This window comes from Barbatula barbatula (genome assembly GCF_947034865.1).
Source record: "Barbatula barbatula genome assembly, chromosome: 17".
NCBI lineage: Eukaryota > Metazoa > Chordata > Actinopteri > Cypriniformes > Nemacheilidae > Barbatula > Barbatula barbatula.
The window spans coordinates 2,613,578-2,632,468 of NC_136780.1; the positions used below are offsets into that span (position 1 = coordinate 2,613,578).

At 37.5% G+C, this 18,891-nt stretch overlaps 1 protein-coding gene across 2 annotated transcripts; it reads left to right on the forward strand.

Moving 5' to 3' along the window:
• The first annotated feature begins 8,680 nt into the window (after nt 1-8,680).
• Nucleotides 8,681-18,723, forward strand: tmco4 (transmembrane and coiled-coil domains 4). Of its 2 annotated transcripts, none has more exons than XM_079478096.1 (14): nt 8,681-8,860; nt 10,306-10,435; nt 10,536-10,710; nt 10,800-10,827; nt 11,418-11,547; nt 12,343-12,440; nt 13,223-13,366; nt 13,608-13,727; nt 13,811-13,975; nt 14,936-15,072; nt 15,150-15,234; nt 15,437-15,554; nt 15,872-15,989; nt 17,244-18,723. In XM_079478096.1, exons 1-14 carry the CDS (start codon nt 8,815-8,817, stop codon nt 17,772-17,774), a joined length of 2,025 nt encoding a protein of 674 aa, XP_079334222.1. In that variant the 5' UTR covers nt 8,681-8,814; the 3' UTR covers nt 17,775-18,723. The 2 variants fall into 2 exon arrangements, with proteins under 2 accessions (XP_079334222.1, XP_079334221.1); XM_079478095.1 differs by having other exon boundaries at nt 8,699-8,860; nt 10,279-10,435.
• Nucleotides 18,724-18,891: the final 168 nt, after the last annotated feature.

Below are 18,891 nucleotides of genomic sequence, written 5' to 3' on the forward strand. Positions count from 1 at the left end.
CTCTCCAGTCTCTCTCTCTCTCCAGTCTCTCTCTCCAGTCTCTCTCTCTCTCTCTCTCTCCAGGTCTCTCTCTCTCTCTCTCTCTCTCTCTCTCTCTCTCTCTCTCTCATGCCTCTCTTTTAGACAGATACCAGCGTCACCGTCTTGAACCTGTGCCCGGTTGTAAGTCCTTGGCCTTTACAGTACAGTTATTTTCTTGTTAGGGATGGACACATGTATCATTATAACTGAAACTGGACATTTGCAGCTCTGGACACATTTGAGTGGAAAACAACGCACACACCAAACTATCGTACTATGAAAGTTTTATGTTTTTGGGCATAGTTTAGTAATACTATAGTTTCATGTACCACAATACAACATGTATATAGTTTGTTTATGGAATGTACACTGAGTAAAATCTGTATGGTTTATGGCAACATGGGTTGCACGTTATAAAGTAAAGCATTATTTCCTTATGTTCAAGTTGCCAAATTGATTGTTTGTGTTTCATATGTTAACATCTCATATTTCCATCAAATGTTCTCAATTTGAGTGTTTTAAGTTCATGCAACATAATATTTTCTTTTATCTCTATAAAGAAATGAAGTTAACTAAGAATAAAGTGTATTCAAATTCATAATTGAATCCGCCCACTACCTAAGCAAAGCAACGCTTTACTAAATAATGGTAACCACAAAACGTAGAAATATAACAAACTCCTCTAAATCTCAAAGATACATGAACATCAAACCCTGACAGTGTTCCTCTTTACTGAAAAACACACAAACAACACTTAATAAAGAAAATCTTACGCATTGCATGCTGGGAAATGTTAATCCTCTGCCCAGTTGTAACAATTATATGTTAACGCAAACACAAATCATTTATGTGGTGCCAACATGAATGGATTAAGTTACATAACCTAACATGAAACATTGTGACAAATTGTACAAAAATTATGTTGATTTAAATTATTTAAATTAATTAAATTGGACAAGCAGCAAAAGTCAGTCTTTTTTCAGTGTACTTTAAGTCTAGTATGCTGAAAACAACAATTCAGGTTCTAATGGTTTCCATAGAAAGTTTTATAATGATCCATCAGCTTTCCATTAAAACCATTAGAAAATTGGGTTTAGTCCAGTACTGTTACTATCCGTACGGATACTGTAACATGTCACCAGTAGACTCAAACACAGAGATCATTATATAACATGAAATCCCATTATAACCATTAAACCATTAGAAAATTGGGTTTTAGTCCAGTACTGTTACTATCCGTACGGATACTGTAACATGTCACCAGTAGACTCAAACACAGAGATCATTATATAACATGAAATCCCATTATAACCATTAAACCATTAGAAAATTGGGTTTTAGTCCAGTACTGTTACTATCCGTACGGATACTGTAACATGTCACCAGTAGACTCAAACACAGAGATCATTATATAACAGGAAATCCCATTATAACCATTAAACCATTAGAAAATTGGTTTTAGTCCAGTACTGTTACTATCCGCACGGATACTGTAACATGTCACCAGTAGACTCAAACACAGAGATCATTATATAACATGAAATCCATTATAACCATTAAACCATTAGAAAATTGGGTTTTAGGTCCAGTACTGTTACTATCCGTACGGATACTGTAACATGTCACCAGTAGACTCAAACACAGAGATCATTATATAACATGAAATCCCATTATAACCATTAACCATTAGAAAATTGGGTTTTAGTCAGTACTGTTACTATCCGTACGGATACTGTAACATGTCACCAGTAGACTCAAACACAGAGATCATTATATAACATGAAATCCCATTATAACCATTAAACCATTAGAAAATTGGGTTTTAGTCCAGTACTGTTACTATCCGCACGGATACTGTAACATGTCACCAGTAGACTCAAACACAGAGATCATTATATAACATGAAATCCCATATAACCATTAAACCATTAGAAAATTGGGTTTTAGTCCAGTACTGTTACTATCCGTACGGATACTGTAACATGTCACCAGTAGACTCAAACACAGAGATCATTATATAACATGAAATCCCATTATAAACCATTAAACCATTAGAAAATTGGGTTTAGTCCAGTACTGTTACTATCCGTACGGATACTGTAACATGTCACCAGTAGACTCAAACACAGAGATCATTATATAACATGAAATCCCATTATAACCATTAAACCATTAGAAAATTGGGTTTTAGTCCAGTACTGTTACTATCCGTACGGATAATGTAACATGTCACCAGTAGACTCAAACACAGAGATCATTATATAACATGAAATCCCATTATAACCATTAACCATTAGAAAATTGGGTTTAGTCCAGTACTGTTACTATCCGCACGGATACTGTAACATGTCACCAGTAGACTCAAACACAGAGATCATTATATAACATGAAATCCCATTATAACCATTAAAAACTTTAGAAATGTTGCGATGGTTTCTATAGAATTTGGAATTGGATTTTGCAATGCTTTTTGTACATCACATTACTTAACGGTCATATTTTCACTTTTACTTCCACTATCTGTAATGTTGTGCTAAGCTTGCACTAATGCATACTTGTGAAAAGTGCTTTAGAAATGATTAGAATTTGATGTATATGCCATGATGTAATATGATTGATAATACGATACGAGTCATTCGGTAAAACAGTAAAATACCACAATACAGACATCTGTCTGTCTGTCATTCTAAAGTTTAAATTGAAAAACGTCTCAAGTTCACACTGGCCCAGCAAACACACTAAGGCATCGATCTAACAAAACTCAACAAGCACTGGAATCTGCTCTTTGTTGCGTTAGGTCATAGTATCTTATAATTACGCTTATTTATGCTGATGATTTCGTTTGATTATTATTTTGAGCCTTACAGCTTTGCATTCGAATAGGCACCTTACAGCAAATATGTGAGGTCATCTCAATCTCAAGAGACTTTGACTATATGTAGTCAAGACGACCCGTCCACAAACATCCTTTAATCACATGACCTCCGCTGCGTATTTCCTACAGTAAGCAATGTTCACGTCACACGCCTTCTAAACAAACAGCTATACGCCAGACATCATCCAATGAGTGACATTCAGTAACTGAACCTTGTGTCCTCTTTTGATCTATCCCTTTCAAACCCCTACGCCCAGTCGAAACCTTTGAAGAGAAAATGAATGACTTGACTGCTTTCTATTCCATTCATATACAGTATACCCACGATCACGTATCATGTGGACGGCGCTCTTTCATTTCTCTCTGGGACAGGGTTTTTCACTGCTGCACCCCGACCAGTCCGGACACGCATCGCTCCCACCCTCGTCTGACTGTCATCGTTTCTACGCTGTCAGCACACGCGAGCTTTTTCTCCTCCGATCTTTCATTCAATAAATCAGGTGCATCTGTACACCTGGAAGAATTTTGCCCAGGAATGCACACATGCTCTGCTTGGCTTTGTGTTTTGTAATGGTTCATCGATTTTCTGTATTCTTCTTAGAAGTGAGGTAATATCATTCCACAGGGTGTCAAGAGTGGAAATACAGTCATTGTGGGAGGGGAGCGGTTTAAATATCATATAGCACAGTTTTTAACCAGAGACACGGTCGAGAAAGACTCGGAAAGAGTTTCATAAGAGAGATTCTCAAAGAGGGACTTCAATTTTCTTTTTAAGTTCTGTCTGGGTTTATTCACCCTCATTTCATCTTAAACTTGTTTGACTTTCTTTCTGAGAAATGTCTCTCAATGGGTTCAGTGTTGTTTGGTTGCCAACATCCTTCAAAATAAGTAAGAAAGTCATACAGGTTTGGAACGACATGGGGGAGCAAATTAACAAAATGCTTTTATGTTGGGTGAAATAACTATCAACAGCCAAAATGACTGTATCACCATGTTGGTCACATGATTTCTCTATAGGGCTCGTATTAACTAGATACTGTGTCATCAGATGGCTCTGGAGAGAGTATGACAGAAGGGTACAGGCATGGCACTCAGAAATAGTGAGGGGTGATGGTGAGCGTAGTCCTCAGAGACGGCCATGCCCTGCTCAGTTTTCTCAGTTTGGCAGGGCGGAAATATAATGCAAATAGGAGAGAAATACTGCTTAAAATAGCATTTGTTGCGAGCTGAGACATGAGGTCTCAGTCGTATGGGGTCTGATGTTAGTCTAAGTGGGGGGGATTTGGACTTGGTGGGTCTCAAGTGGTGTATCAGGCCTATGGAGCCAACGTAAAATACCGAACTAGAGTTCAATATGTATACTGGCCAATGTATACAATTTATGAAACAAGTGCTGGGTTGTTTTCGAGTTGGGTCAACTATGGATATTGTTTTGGTCAATTTATATATTTTCACGTAAGATTACATGTTTTTAGGTAAATTTGCAGTCCCGTTATATTTACCCTATTACAGTCAAATCTGCACTTCAGAAAAATGATTTTACAGAATTTATAGGTACATTTTATTTATTTATTATCAGATTTTTCATGTATTTTTTTAAATACGACCAAAAAGTGTAAAGTTACAGAAAGACAGACATTATATGTAAAAATCTGTAAAAAAAGCCTTGTACATTCTGTGAAATTACAGTTGTTTACTGTGTAACAAACTATTTTGTGCAAAACCTTTATAAGCATTTTTGCTTTATTGCAAATTATTTAAGTTGAAATCATCTTGATTATGACAGCCCGAGAAAGGGATGAGAGATCGACCAGAGCTGTTATCTGATTTCTGTTATCTCTGCGAGCACAAGGCTGAAGGCTGATACGTGGGTATGATAATCTGAAGCATTCAGTGCAAGGAGCCCGTGAGGCCAGTGTGCTATAAGGGAGAACAGGCGTAGATAATGTCCTTCCAAGCATCAACTAAACATATTTAAGGAACAGACAAGAATTTCCCATCCTGCATGAATAAGGATCTGCCTTCCTGGCTCTTCAATACCTGCGTCATATTTATTTCTTCTTCGCAGTCTGAATGGCCGGATTTCCACTTGTTTCCTTGCTCAGCGTTTGTCACACGAGCTGTTTGCGCACTGCTTGTTTTATAGCTTCCCATATGGGCCCCATATGTTGGTATGTGCCGTTGTGTGTGAGGGGCTGATAACATATTTGTTTACCATTGATGTGCAAGTATCTACATGTACTAAGTTGTCTGATTTAATGCAGGTCTTCGTCCGCATGGGAGCTAATGGAAAATGTTTTTTCATCCATCTAGGTTTCATGGAAAAAGAGCATTTCAGTATCAGAGTTTCCCAAAATTACAGAGCCAACCCCCACTTTACAACTTTTCCGTGGAGCGCTTCAACGCAGCGTCGTTCTGCCAGCTGCACCGTTGAATCTTGAAAAATCCATTCGTGAGACTTCAGCGTCTGCCTCCCTCGTGTATTTATGGCATCCCAAAAGCTTGGAAAGAATTCCTCACAGTGGAAGAGGAATTTCCAAAAAGAAAGCCATTATAGCCGTGGACAAAAACATGCAGGGACAATGAGGCCCTTGTGTCCATCAAATGACCCTTTATCTGGTGCGTGGCGTGCTAGAAGCATCATTTAGAATGGAAACCATAAATTGCACTGGCACAAAAAGTGTCATCTGTCTTTTTTGTTCACTTCTGCCTGCGAGCAAAGCCCAGATAAAGGCCACTGGGCGGATGTCAACGGATGACGGCTCTTTGTCCCATGTGGTCAAACCAGCACCAAAGGTGGAACTAAGATATTTTGAGAATACAGTGGAAGTCAATAGGGGCCAATGTTCTTTGGTTACAAACATTCTTCAAAATGTCTTCTTTTGTGTTCTGCAGAAGAAAGAAAGTCACATTGATATGAAATGACATGAGGGTGAGTAAATAATGAAAGAATTTTATTTTAGGGATCGGTAAGTTGGGTGAGCTATGCCCGTCTTGGCATCTGAGATCTCACTCTGTAATAAACTTTAAAGTCACGAGGGTTTTATGACAGATTAATGGTCGGTTTTTCTCAGGCAAAACTATTCTTTCAACAAAAGTGTCAATTTGCTCTTGATTTAATAGAATTGTGGTATAGGCGGAACAACTGCGATTGTAAGAAGCTATTCATTCTGATTTTCACATCTAATCTTTCCTGCTCTGTTATTTTATTATTCAGCAGTTTCCAGTCTTGGACCGAGTTCCTTACAGCTGTGATTCTCCTTTAACATCTCTCTTTAATCACATCATGATCTATTCCTCCATCCCATCATTCCCAAAAGATAGTCCAGCTGGCCTTCTCCATAGAAACACACATATACACAAACACGCAAACTTCTGCATCGGTTTCCCACAGCCATATGTACTGTACTGTTGATGTGGGAGTTGCTGTGGTGCAAATGTAGTAGCCAGTGTTGTTTTCGTGAGTCTGTTTGTGTTCTGTAAATTATCTTTTTTGGTGTGTTTACTTTATCCGAGTCGAGCGGATGTCAAGGGTGTGTTTACTTTATATTGTCTTTGATTGGATGCCAAATTCCTCAAGAATCCCCCCTGCGGAGAGGGCCTGTCTTGACAGAGTCAGCTAGGGATGTACTAAAAAGAAAACATGCGACTTAGAAAAATGGCAGCAGAGGGTTGTGTATACATGTCTATCTGTGTGTGTGTGTGTGTGTGTGTGTGTGTACAAGTGTGACTTTCTGTGTGTGGGTGTCTGTCTATGTGCAAGTGTGTCCATCTGTGTGTGTGTGTGTGTGTGTGTGTCTGCCTGTCTGTGTGCATACCTATCTGTGTGTGCATGTACACAGTGTGTATGTGTGTGTGTGCATGCGTGCGTGTCTATGTATGTGTGTTTCTATGTGTCTGTGCATGTGTATCTGTCTGTCTGTGATTGCTTGTCTACAGTGTTTGTGTGTGTTCAAGTGTGTCTGTCTGTGTGTGCGTGGGTTTGTGTCTGTCTGTCTTCATATGTGTATATGCGTGTGAGCATATGTACAATGTGTGTCTGTCTATCTGTGTGCATACCTATCTGTGTGTGTGAGTGTGTACACAGTGTTTGTGCGTGCGTGTGTTTATGTATGTGTGTGTCTATGCATCTGTGCATGTGTATCTGTCTGTCTGTGATTGCTTGTCTACGGTATGTGTGTGTGCGTGCAAATGTGTATGTGTCTCTACTCAGATCAGGAGATGATAAACCTCTGGTGTTGTCTCAACAGATCTGTGAAGCAGCTGATGACGGTAAACCTGTTGCAATCTGAACAAACACACCTTCTTGACCTCTTTTGCATTATATTTTTCTGTCTTTGTGCTTTGTGCCAGGTTTAATGCGAGCACACGTGGCTCTGTTGCTATTGTCAGGACGGATGAGAAATGATACAGCTGGTAATGTAAGTAGCAAAAGCAACGTCTTAACCAGTCTGCATAAGATCTCAATCTGACAAAAGACTTCAAATCTTTAAGATAAACGAACAATGTAAAAGTGAGTCAAACACAGAAATCTTTCTCTGTCGGTCTATCGAGTTCATGTTTAATTCAGAGAACCTTGTGCATCTTGTCATATTTAGGTGAAAAAGGCGCTTTTAAAAAGCGGTTGCTTACACAAACTGGCAGGACTGATAACTGTGCTCAGCAAAATGTACATTCTCAAGTAGAAATAGAGAGAAAAGGTGAAAATCAAAAGATGCCGGTGAGATAAACAGAATGTTATCTGAAAGTTCAACATGACATTTATTTAGAGAACAGAGTAGAGTTTATATTAACAGTCTTTTTTTCCTAATTTATCGTCTTGCTCTGGAGGTCTTCGCTCTTGTCAAATACTTCATGCACACATGATTTCTGAACACATGATTACCAAAGAGAGAAAAATTGGCATGCCAGGCAAAGACATAAAATCATTTGATTCAGTGCTTAACTGGAAATGCACAGAAAATAGCTGCTGAATTGCGAATATCCATTTCAGTTTTTCCATTAAGATGTTGTGCAAAGAAGGTAAATAGACACGTTAGAGTGCTCGTGTGACTTTAGATCACAGATTTGCTTTCTGGGTTTTTACAAAATGATATAACCATTTCACAAACAGTCTTTCTGGCTCATCAGTATCAAGACATTTTCTGGAAACGGGAGTAAAATACAAATTAATAATAGGAAAGACGAGGATAATATGCATAAGGAAGTCAAAAAGTTGTTTTATACATTTTGGATTATGCACCGAGGCCATTATAAATTGATGTGTCCAGATAAAGAAAACATTAAAGTCTAAGTGCAATATTATTAGGGATAACCGAAGCTTTTAAAGATATTAATAGCTTTCTAAATTGAATAACCAAGTTGGTTTTAAAGTAATTAAATCAAACATGTTTCGTTATATACAATAACATATAGTGACAGATACTGGCACAACAATACACAAATGTTATCTGTGAGGGTTTATAGAGCAGTTTATTGTGTACCAATAGCGGCCCCTGCTGGCGGTTCAACGATATTTTTTATTTCTAATATTTAATCCACTTTCACGTACCTAAAAAATGATTAAATTATTTAAATAAAATGAAAAAAGTCATGCTTGCATATTCTTGTTATCTTTCCTACACTTCGTAATATTTATGAGATAATTCTTCATCGCTTACGTGGAGACGTTGCATATCTGTGCGTCAATCCACTAAGTCAACGTCACGCTGCGTCGTTAATATTCATAGGCCTGCCCTTCCTATTGGCAAGTAGGCGGGCTTTGGGAATAACGGTAATTAATGCGGCCGGTGGGAGGCGCTTATGCGAACGTAAAAGAGAAAGAAAACAACTCTGGTGAACTTTCGCCTCAGCTGTAAAGTAAAACTTTACTACACGCGAGAATAAATCTGTGTTATCTGTACTGTTGGACGAAACCAATGGCCCAGATAAATAACAACAATGAAGATCCGAAACAGACTCCAGGTATTTATATTATTCACCGAATGTGCGGTTAAATCTTCAAATGTTCTTGACATTTTCTCAACAGATAACGACAAAATAAAAGTCCTCCTGTTGAAAGGGTCTAAAGCGTGTTAAAGTTAGTAAAGTTGGGTTTTATTGTTTTGGGAAGTTTTGATGTGGTGTGTATATGCCGTTTTCTTGTGATCTGATTTGACACCGCTGTGTCGAACTGATACACGTGTCCGACAGCTGCTTTGTACGCATCTGAACACATCACATCTAAACGCATCTAAACAAAATAATAACAAAACATGTAAATCGTCCCTAAGGGGTCTTCACCAAAACAAGGTTTGGGCCCAAGAGCCCGGGATTTCATTGCATCTTACATGGCAAACTAATTTTATTAATTGCTTCCGGTTTTATTTATTACTTTGGAGTGTATGAGAATAAAACTACATTGTAATCACGACTCATTTAAAATGAAAACGATGTAAAATATAGAAATTCACCACGTAATCAAACATTTTACATTCATTGGTATATGAACATATAATATCTTTAAGAGATAACATATAAACAATATTTATATGGGCAAATAAAAAGGAGCTTACGTCAGACCAGAATTTATAAAATAAATGGGCCAAGTTTTCCTCCTGCATATTACAAAAAGAACACGTATCACCAATGTCCATAAATTTAGATAAAGATAAATTGCAAGGGTAAATTTTGCGTAGAATTTTAAAATGCACTTCTCTAACTTTGTTATTTATACAGAATTTAAATGGGAACAACCAAGCAAGTTTCCAATCAATATCTTGGATCTGAGCATTCCAAAAAGGTTTTCCTCTAGGGGAAATTTTATGTTCGGATTGAAGAAATAATCAAAAATTTTTATTATTAACTGAAGAGGAAAAAAGATTGATACCATCCATGGACAATTCAGGAAAATGTCGATCATTATTCGCAAAAGTAAGGTGACTTTTCATTAGCTGTATTAATCCCTTTGGAACGGCTTTCACAACCTTCTGAATTTCTTTAAAGGGAACAGGAAAGTTGAAAGTATAAAGAAAGTCTTCATAAGATAAGATTTCTCCATTTCCATCAAATAAATCCATAACAAAGTGTATGTTTTTGTCAACCCAATTGGGAAAAAATAAAGATTTATTTCTAGAGGTTATAAGACAGTTATTCCATAAAAGCGCTTTGTGTGGGGAAAAATTATGTTGAAAACCTAATGCTGCAGGTTTTTGGAAGCGTAATGACATCATATAGTTGCGCAGCTGATGTCTACAGTGTCAAGGAAACATGCAAATGCATGCAGATTTTAATCCACACGTTGAGCTTTCACATCATAGTTATGCAGTTTTGTTTACTGAGCATGTCTGGATGTTTGCACATATTTTATGCACTTTGTTATATTACCTTGCTTTGATTTTCAGTTCTCAATTGTATTGTTGTAAATCCAGGAGGACAAGAGCAAGATGATTTATCAGCAGAGAAAGTGTTTGGTCGACAGCTGAGTGAACCAGGACGTTTTGCCTACGCCGGATTGTGCGGCGTGTCTCTGGGTCAGCTGTTTCATGAACCTGAGCAAAAGTAAACGAGTCGCTACATTGATGATCACCAAGTGCTTGTGAGTTATCTGTGGGTAAAATGTTGGTTCTTTTAAATGTCATTGGGACGTTTTTGAATGCAGATGTTTCCGTGAGATGTATCTGGAGAGGTTGGTACGATGGCTGAATCTCGATGAGTCTGTCCTGTCTGTAATGCAGGCCTTTTTGGCAGGGCTCGGGTTTGAAGGTACTGACACCTTCCTGTCCATCATAAACGCAGAGCCGCTGCTCAGAGGCGGAGCCTTTCCTATCACGCAGGTGCGCAATTCAAAAAATAACTACAAACTATCTGCATTGACGTGTGAACGTTTATCTAAAAGTGGTGTTTTTATATTGTTATTTTACAGGATCTTGTGTCATTCTCTGTCAAAGATGGTGAGCTCATGTTCCACGTCTAGTCGAACGGACTTGTGTGGACAGGGAAGAAAACATCATTTATATTATTGTATTGTTTGGTAACTTTTTAATAATATGTAAAATATGATCAAATGTCTGGATCATATTTTAAACACCCACAAATGAATGAACTTTGCTAAGGTTTTATTTTAACAGTGAGGACCATAAAGTGTTGTTTTACATCATTTCTAGACCTTATAACTACTATTAGTCCAACTTGGAACACCTGAAAAACACTGATTCTTTTATTTGTATGTTTGCTTTATTACATCTATTTGTGCTAATGCACATATTTTGATAACTTGTTCTTATTTGATCACTTTCTGATTGATTGTCAATTTCTGTGATTTACGCTTATCGTTTGTATGGTATCATAATCTTATTTATGAAAATTAAGTAGGTGAAGAACAACAAACAAATAACTAGATAATATTATTTATTTAATAATGTCTTGTGGTGTGGCCAGTAAACAATTGAATCACTCGCCCAACCGTACAAGTCGAAAAAATCTGTAGCATTGAGCCCTGAAGTTTCTTGTGCGAAAGCTCTTTCTGATTCCTCTCGTGCAGGACACTACGATGCAAGAGCCCGGGTTCTGATCCGACACGTCAGCTGTCTACTGCGCGTCTCCCAGCAGCAGCTGGAAGATTTTGAAGAGACTCTTGGAGAGAAATTGAGAGAGGCAGAGGAGGAGAGCGAGTGAGCAAAACTTCCATATATTCAGAGCTGCTCCTCAACATCTTGATGAGGTTTTAGGAGGTTCTCCACATGTCCGTTAGAAATGTCAGGTTCAGTTGTGCATTAATACATTATTATGTGACTCAAAATAATTGATAAAAGGCTGTGACACATGGTTAGTTCAGTGCAAACTACAAAAACATTTTGAAATTCAAAAATATTTACGTTATATTTACGTTATTAACGTTTATGTGTATCGAGGCAAGCCGTTATTACTTGATAAATCTTGACTTAAAAGCTTTGTTATCAATTGATCCAAGAGTTAAACTAAAGAATATGTTTCTAGGAACCATTTCTCTATGCTGAACATCTCAGACATTCAGTAACATTGACTCGTAACACTGGCTTTCTGGTGGGAGGATTAATGGCAAAAGATTATATTCGCAACACTCCCTCAGAGCAATCTGCAATTTCAAAAGGTTAAAATCAATGGAAACTAGAGAAGAGCCTGGACACGATCAATATCTTCACAATACTTTTTGAAATCAATGGAAATGCATTTATCATTTTGACGTGGGCATGAAACTTGAATGCCTTTGCTGATTTCTCTTTTAATGTGTTCTGTGCCGCCTTTGAAACGGAGCGCTCGCAGCCGTAAGTGTTTTATATTTACAGACTTACAAAGGTTTTCATTTCTGCTCGGTGTTCTACTCCGATCAGGTTTATGTGTTAACAGATCTGTTGACAGTAAATAAATGGTGAGCTTTAAATAGCTTCTGTAAATATAACACGAAATTCACACTCTACCGTTAACAGAGAGGAATCATCTAGAAGGCAAAAGAAGGAGAGGGGTCGTAAATTGCGACGCTATCTGCTGATTGGTCTAGCCACTGTGGGTGGAGGAACCGTGATTGGTGAGTTTTAAAGGGGTTATATAAAAAAAGGGCTGCAACGAATATTATTTTTTTTAGTTTGTTTCAGAAGAAATGCAATGTATACCTGATTTGAGGTTCAAAAATGCTGTAATTTCTACATACCGTGCATGTTTGTATCTCCTCTTTCCCCCCTGCCTCTCTGAAACATGCCGAATTTTTACAAAACTCATCGCTCTGAAAAGCGATGAGCCAGTGCGTAGTGATTGGTCAAATACTTCAAGCGTTTGACGGAAATGTAACGCCCCTTACCATATTTGGAACATCAGGTTCCAAAGCAATTGTACTAGCAGGTACGCCCACCTAATCCTAGTGACTTTGTATAAGCACCTATTGTACTATTGCTCTTTGTTTGACATATCGCTTATTGCTCCCCGAACTCTTTGTAAGTCGCTTTGGATAAAAGCGTCTGCTAAATAACTAAATGTAATGCTGCGTTTACATTTAGGCGGTCTTAGTCAAATCATACCACAAACTGATGTAGATTTGTGGGGTTGTAGTTACAGGAGGCGTTAAAGGCGGGTCTGGGTGAGCGTTCGCTTTTATATAGAATGCATCTTTTGTTCCGGCACCTACATTTTTGCAATTTTACGTGTCGAATACATGCATTGTCAACTTATGACACACCAAAGACAAAGAAAAACACGTATTCGCACCATACGACCCCTTTAATCTACACATGCAACCTCATTGCCTATTATGGCCAGCTTCATATATTTTAAAAAGACAGATGTATGTTTTTCCTACGTTGTTGTTGTTTTCAGGTGTGACGGGGGGCTTGGCGGCTCCTCTGGTGGCGGCTGGGGCCGGGGCCGTGCTGGGTGCCGGTGGAGCGGCTGCATTAGGATCAGCCACAGGCATCGCCATCATGGCTTCTATGTTTGGAGCCGCTGGAGCTGGATTAACAGGTCAACTCATGTATAAATAAATAACATTCCTGTTACCAGCATAACCAGTTTGATTCCAACACTGAAAAGTGAATTTGTGTGAGATTTGTGGCTGTTTTTCAGCATGAACAGAACTCAAGGTTAACAACATGATATTTTCCATTCAATGTAGTTGTGTATGTGCGTAGATGCTGTCAGTTAAGCTTTATTGAACCTTTGAGTTTTCATACAAACTGAAGGTGTATCGACTCGTTCCATTCAGGTTATAAAATGAACAAGCGTGTTGGTGCTATAAAAGAGTTCGAGTTTCTGCCATTGAGTTCAGGGAAGCATCTTCATGTCACTATAGCTGTGACCGGATGGCTCTGCACTGGCAAATACAGTGAGTTCTTCATCGAACACTGAACGTCTACACGGTTGTTTAGATTCTGAGGTTCAGATGCAGTTCATCGTCATTGTGTCCAGGCTCATTTCAGGCTCCGTGGTCCAGTCTAGGAGCGTGTGGTGAGCAATACTGTCTGAAATGGGAATCTCGCTACTTATTAGACCTAGGCTCTATTCTGGACTCATTATGGGATGGACTCGCCAGTGTCGTGACTCAGGAAGCCCTCAAATACACGGTGCTCTCAGGTGCAGTATGTCTTTTTTAATATAACACTGTAAAGTGAACGTATTTTTGGTAATATATATTTTGTATCAATATTTTTAATTTAATAGATGTGGTTGATTTTGATGCGTATGTCATGATACCTTAAACTAAATATGAACATTTACTCAGTCCTGTCCAAAAAACTCATGCCATGTTTATTTCTTCAGTCGAAACGCTGTTGTTTTTCATTAAAATACAAATCACTTCATATTTTGGTGAATCTCAAGGTGGGGTTGATAAATGTCCTCTAAACAAGGTTATTTTAGTTTATGATCTGTTCACTGAAATAAAATATTGGTCTAAAATGATTGGGTTAAAAAACTAAACGAAAAATGTAAATGCTTCATAATTGAAATAAGTTTAAAGCACTAAAATTATAATAATAAACAAATCTAAAAAAATACTAAAATATAAAATGTATTAATCTTATATAGCAAAATAAAATGACAAAAGCATATTCCAAAACCTTAGCTACAATTAACATGAAATCTAAAAATAAATAATTAAATACAATATTAATAAAACTAAATCAAATAAAAAAACTACAGTATAATAACCATTCCTCTGTATTGAAAGAAAAATTATTCAGAGAAAATTAATTATTCTTTTAGCTTATTTAGCAAAACAATAATACAAAATTGATTGACGATTAGCCATATTTGAATTTATATTATTCTTTTAAATCCTGAGATTGATAATCAGTATTTTCCTGAAAGTTAAGCAACTCTTTTTAATAATAATTTAAATAAAAGAATGTGATTTAATTTCTTTCGAGACCTCTTTTGTGCCTCAGAGTTTTTGCGTTTAATCCCAGCATCATCAAGATTTGAAAGTGAATGAACATTAAATGTATTGATACAATAAAAATAAACATTATTGTCGCACATTGTTTTAATAGCCAGCTCAACCATATTGCTGTTGGTCTGGTTCTACTTTCTCAGGCATATTGACGGCTCTTACATGGCCTGCATCTCTGCTGGCTGTAGCCAGCGTGATCGACAACCCCTGGAGTGTTTGCCTGAGCCGCTCGGCAGCCGTGGGGAAACATCTCGCCCAGGTTCTGCGGAGCAGACAGCAGGTCATAAAAACTCCAAATTTGACTTTGATACGGTTTCAATGACTTATTAAAATGCATTTGAACTTTTCTTGTCACAGGGAAAGCGACCCGTCAGTCTGATTGGGTTTAGTCTCGGAGCGCGTGTCATCTACTTCTGCCTGGAGGAGCTCGCTAATGATCCAGGTCCTCTTTCATTTCATTGAGCTTGCCAAGATCATGCCATATTCTTTTGTCTTTAACAGCTCATTCCCTAAGAAGTGTCACAATGAGAGCTGTGCTGAATCTCAGGCTTCTCGCTCTGTCTGTGTAAAGAAAGAAATGTGAGAGGCTGTAAATGAGAACCAGATGCCGTTTGAAGGACGGTTTGTCTCTTATTATCGGGCAGGTTGTGAAGGTGTGGTGGAAGATGTGGTGCTGCTGGGAGCTCCTGTGGATGGTTCGGAGAAAGTTTGGCGGCGGCTGTCCAAGGTCGTGGCTGGCAAGATTGTCAACGGATATTGCAGGTCAGACTTGGATTGGGCCCATAAAATACCTTTAGAATTATTTTGGTTACTTTGGTATATTTATTAGGGTTTCTATAAGATTGTTTGCTGCTGTGATAACTGTTGAAGAACAATTATTTATATGATAAAAATGTGCATTCTTTGTGGAATTGAGTAGTCTTTGAATAAGTGACATATATTTGAAGGCACTTACCCATAAGAGGACTGTTTTTGCTTGTTAAAGCATAATTTCTCAATTTAATTTCTAAATAATTTTAATTTGATAAATAACTGCAATGAAAATAATCATCATCATTGTTGTATTTTTATTTGTTTAGAGGGGACTGGCTTCTTGGATATCTGTACAGAAGTTCATCCGTCCAGTTGTGTGTCGCCGGCCTCCAGCCAATCAAATCACACGGCCGTAAAATAATTAACGTGGATCTGTCCTCTGTGGTAAGTACATGAGAATCTTATTTCATTCTCGGTATCAATGCAGTGCATTTGCATATTTTCCTCGCCATATCGTGACGTCAGATCATCACCGAATCAAAGTTTAATTTCCCTCGGAAGTCTGTTAAGTTACTTGTGTAGAAAAATACATTTATGCCTTCATGAATACAAAGGGCATTGTTAAATTGTCACCCATAAAAGACTGTAATTATTATAATTACGGTGCCAGTACGATCATTTATATTGAGTTCCAGCACTTATGGGTGCGCATATGGAAATTAAAGCAAAAAAAAGTATGATTTTTGGCAACTTGAATATGTAAGATAGAGACATTTCAACTTGAAGTGATCCATTCATTACAATTCATTGGAAGTTACTAGGGGTGTAAGGATACTTTGCAATACAATTGTAATGAGAAGCTATATGATTAAACCGTCTGTTTATTGGTTGAGCTGCCAACACATGACTTTTTTTGTGTGATAATAATGGTTTAAGAAGTTATCTTTTTGGGCTTGGCTTTGTTTAATTCTTTACTTTATGTTAGTCAGTACTCCGTAACAGAACTATTTAGTTATTATTCATTAACGTATATAAGATTCAGTTAAGCCTTAAATATTGCCAAATCTTCAACAAGTTGTATGTACAACAAAAATTGTTAATGTTGGAGATCAATCTGTTATTTCAGTTTTATTCTATTTAAAGGAGCAATGTGATCATTTTGCAGCATTTAGTGGTGACATTGTGAATTACAACCAACGGCTCACTCCGCCCCTCCCGTTCGAAGCTCTGCTTTCAAAAGAAAAAGATGTCGTTGCGTTTTCGATTCTTTGCAGAAGGAGATTACGTATTTACAAAACGCTTTCTGTAGAGCATTTTGTCTGTTTAGGGGCTACTTTATTGGACCAGCGGTCTATGTAGATAGAAATAGCTCATTCTAAGGTAATAAAAACATAATGCTTTTTTAGGTAAGGTCTTTATACATCTCCGAAGACATAGTTATCTATATTACATTGCATTTATGTCAATAGATCCCCCAAAATATTACACACTGGAATCTTGAATTTGCATTTAAGTTGTTCAGAATATCATGATAGTATCATATTGTAAAGCCAGTATCATGTATTGTATCATTACAATCTTATAAATTACCCAGAACAACACATAAGCCAGTATAAAATGTGAAAACATTGAAAAAAAAGTATGGTAAAAGCAGTATTATTGCTCTGATCACTAAAAAAACATCTGACATGCTCCTAGGTGAAAGGACATCTGGACTACATGCGTCAGATGGACACAATCCTCGTGGCAGTGGGTGTTCCCACTAGAGAAGAAGCAGGAGCCAGGATCGGCCAATCACAGCTGGTTAATTTAACTCAGCCAGACACACCGGGGTCTGTCCCGGATGAAGTCAAAAAGGAGCCATCTATTAATACTTCAAATAGATTCAACAGAGACTCAACGGAGACCAGTTTAAGTGAAAGCATAAACCACACTGGAGAAAAACGGGGCAAGAGCACCGACCCTGATAGTGGTTGGGATATTCCTGATATATCAGACTTACTAGACTCTCTCAATGACTGTGACGTCTCCGACCCCTGTCAGAGGATCGATCGCTTAACGTGCGCCGTGGGAGCCGAGGATCGTTTTGAACAAATACACCAGAGCACAAGGGGCACAGACAGTGACACAGACTGTAAGCACACGTCCTGGGACTGGAACGACACACCGTGGACTACACAACGCTCAAACACAAGCCAACAATCACACAGTGAAGCACAGGACCAATAAGCCAATGGCAAACCTGCATGCAAACCTGAGCCAAGAACAATGACGTCATGACCATTCCAATATTCTCACAGAATACAGGATGTGTCTAGATGGTAAACCTTGATGTGCAAAACGTTCGTGAGATTTGTTTTTTGCTACTACTGAGATCAGAAGAGTTATTGGTGAGACTATGAGGTTATCATGGCAAAAAGATTCATCAAAACCATATTAGTGCAAAATCTATGAAGTGAAAACGGAACTATTATTTTAAAAGTATTTTAAAATCGTGCATCATATTTTATTGTTTTAGTTAGTTTTTTGTTTTTTTTAGTTATTACTACTTAATCAAAACAACCTAACTGCAGTTTGACTGATATGACTTGGGATGCACAATAAAAAACATTGAATATTTTTTAAAACGTAGTTCTCTGTTTTTGCAAATTAATTTAAGTGCTTTTAAAAATAAAAATACAGCTGCCAGTCAAATTCGTCTTTAATTTAGTTGTTTTTTTAGGCCACTGGATTAACCAAAGCTTATTAAAATGTAAGGAGAGTATGTAACCATTGTGGCTGTCAAGGCAAAAATTGAAATGGGTGCTGAATAATTTACAATATATTACCATGCGTGGTATTAATATAATCATGGCTAGTAGTAATATCATATTTATATTGTGACACTGCTAATATAAACGCTGTTTGAAAATCTCAAAATAAATTTTTAAGAACAAGGTTTACCAACTAGAAAAAAACAAGACAAGTTCTTTGTAAATGCAACTGAAATGCAATTAAAAAAATCTAAAATTGTTTATTTATTAAATTTGACCTCTAATTAATATAAAATTTTAAGCTCGTAAAGATGTCATTTTTTTGTGATTAACTACTGTGAAAACTCTGTACTGTTACCCTGTCATAAGGAATTGTTTGTTGTTTAATTAAGACATGAATTACAAATCCACAGACAACCCACTTGACATTGTGTGAGGTATTAGTGAGATTTCTTTCGCTCTCGTCTGCTTTCTGCATCTGTTGTTTTGGTTGTTATGGTAATGAATGAAGCAGGAGGAGTGTTGAATCTCTTTTATACGGTACGGTCTTCATCATCTGCGGTACAGTCTCCGTTTTTGAGTACGGTCCATAA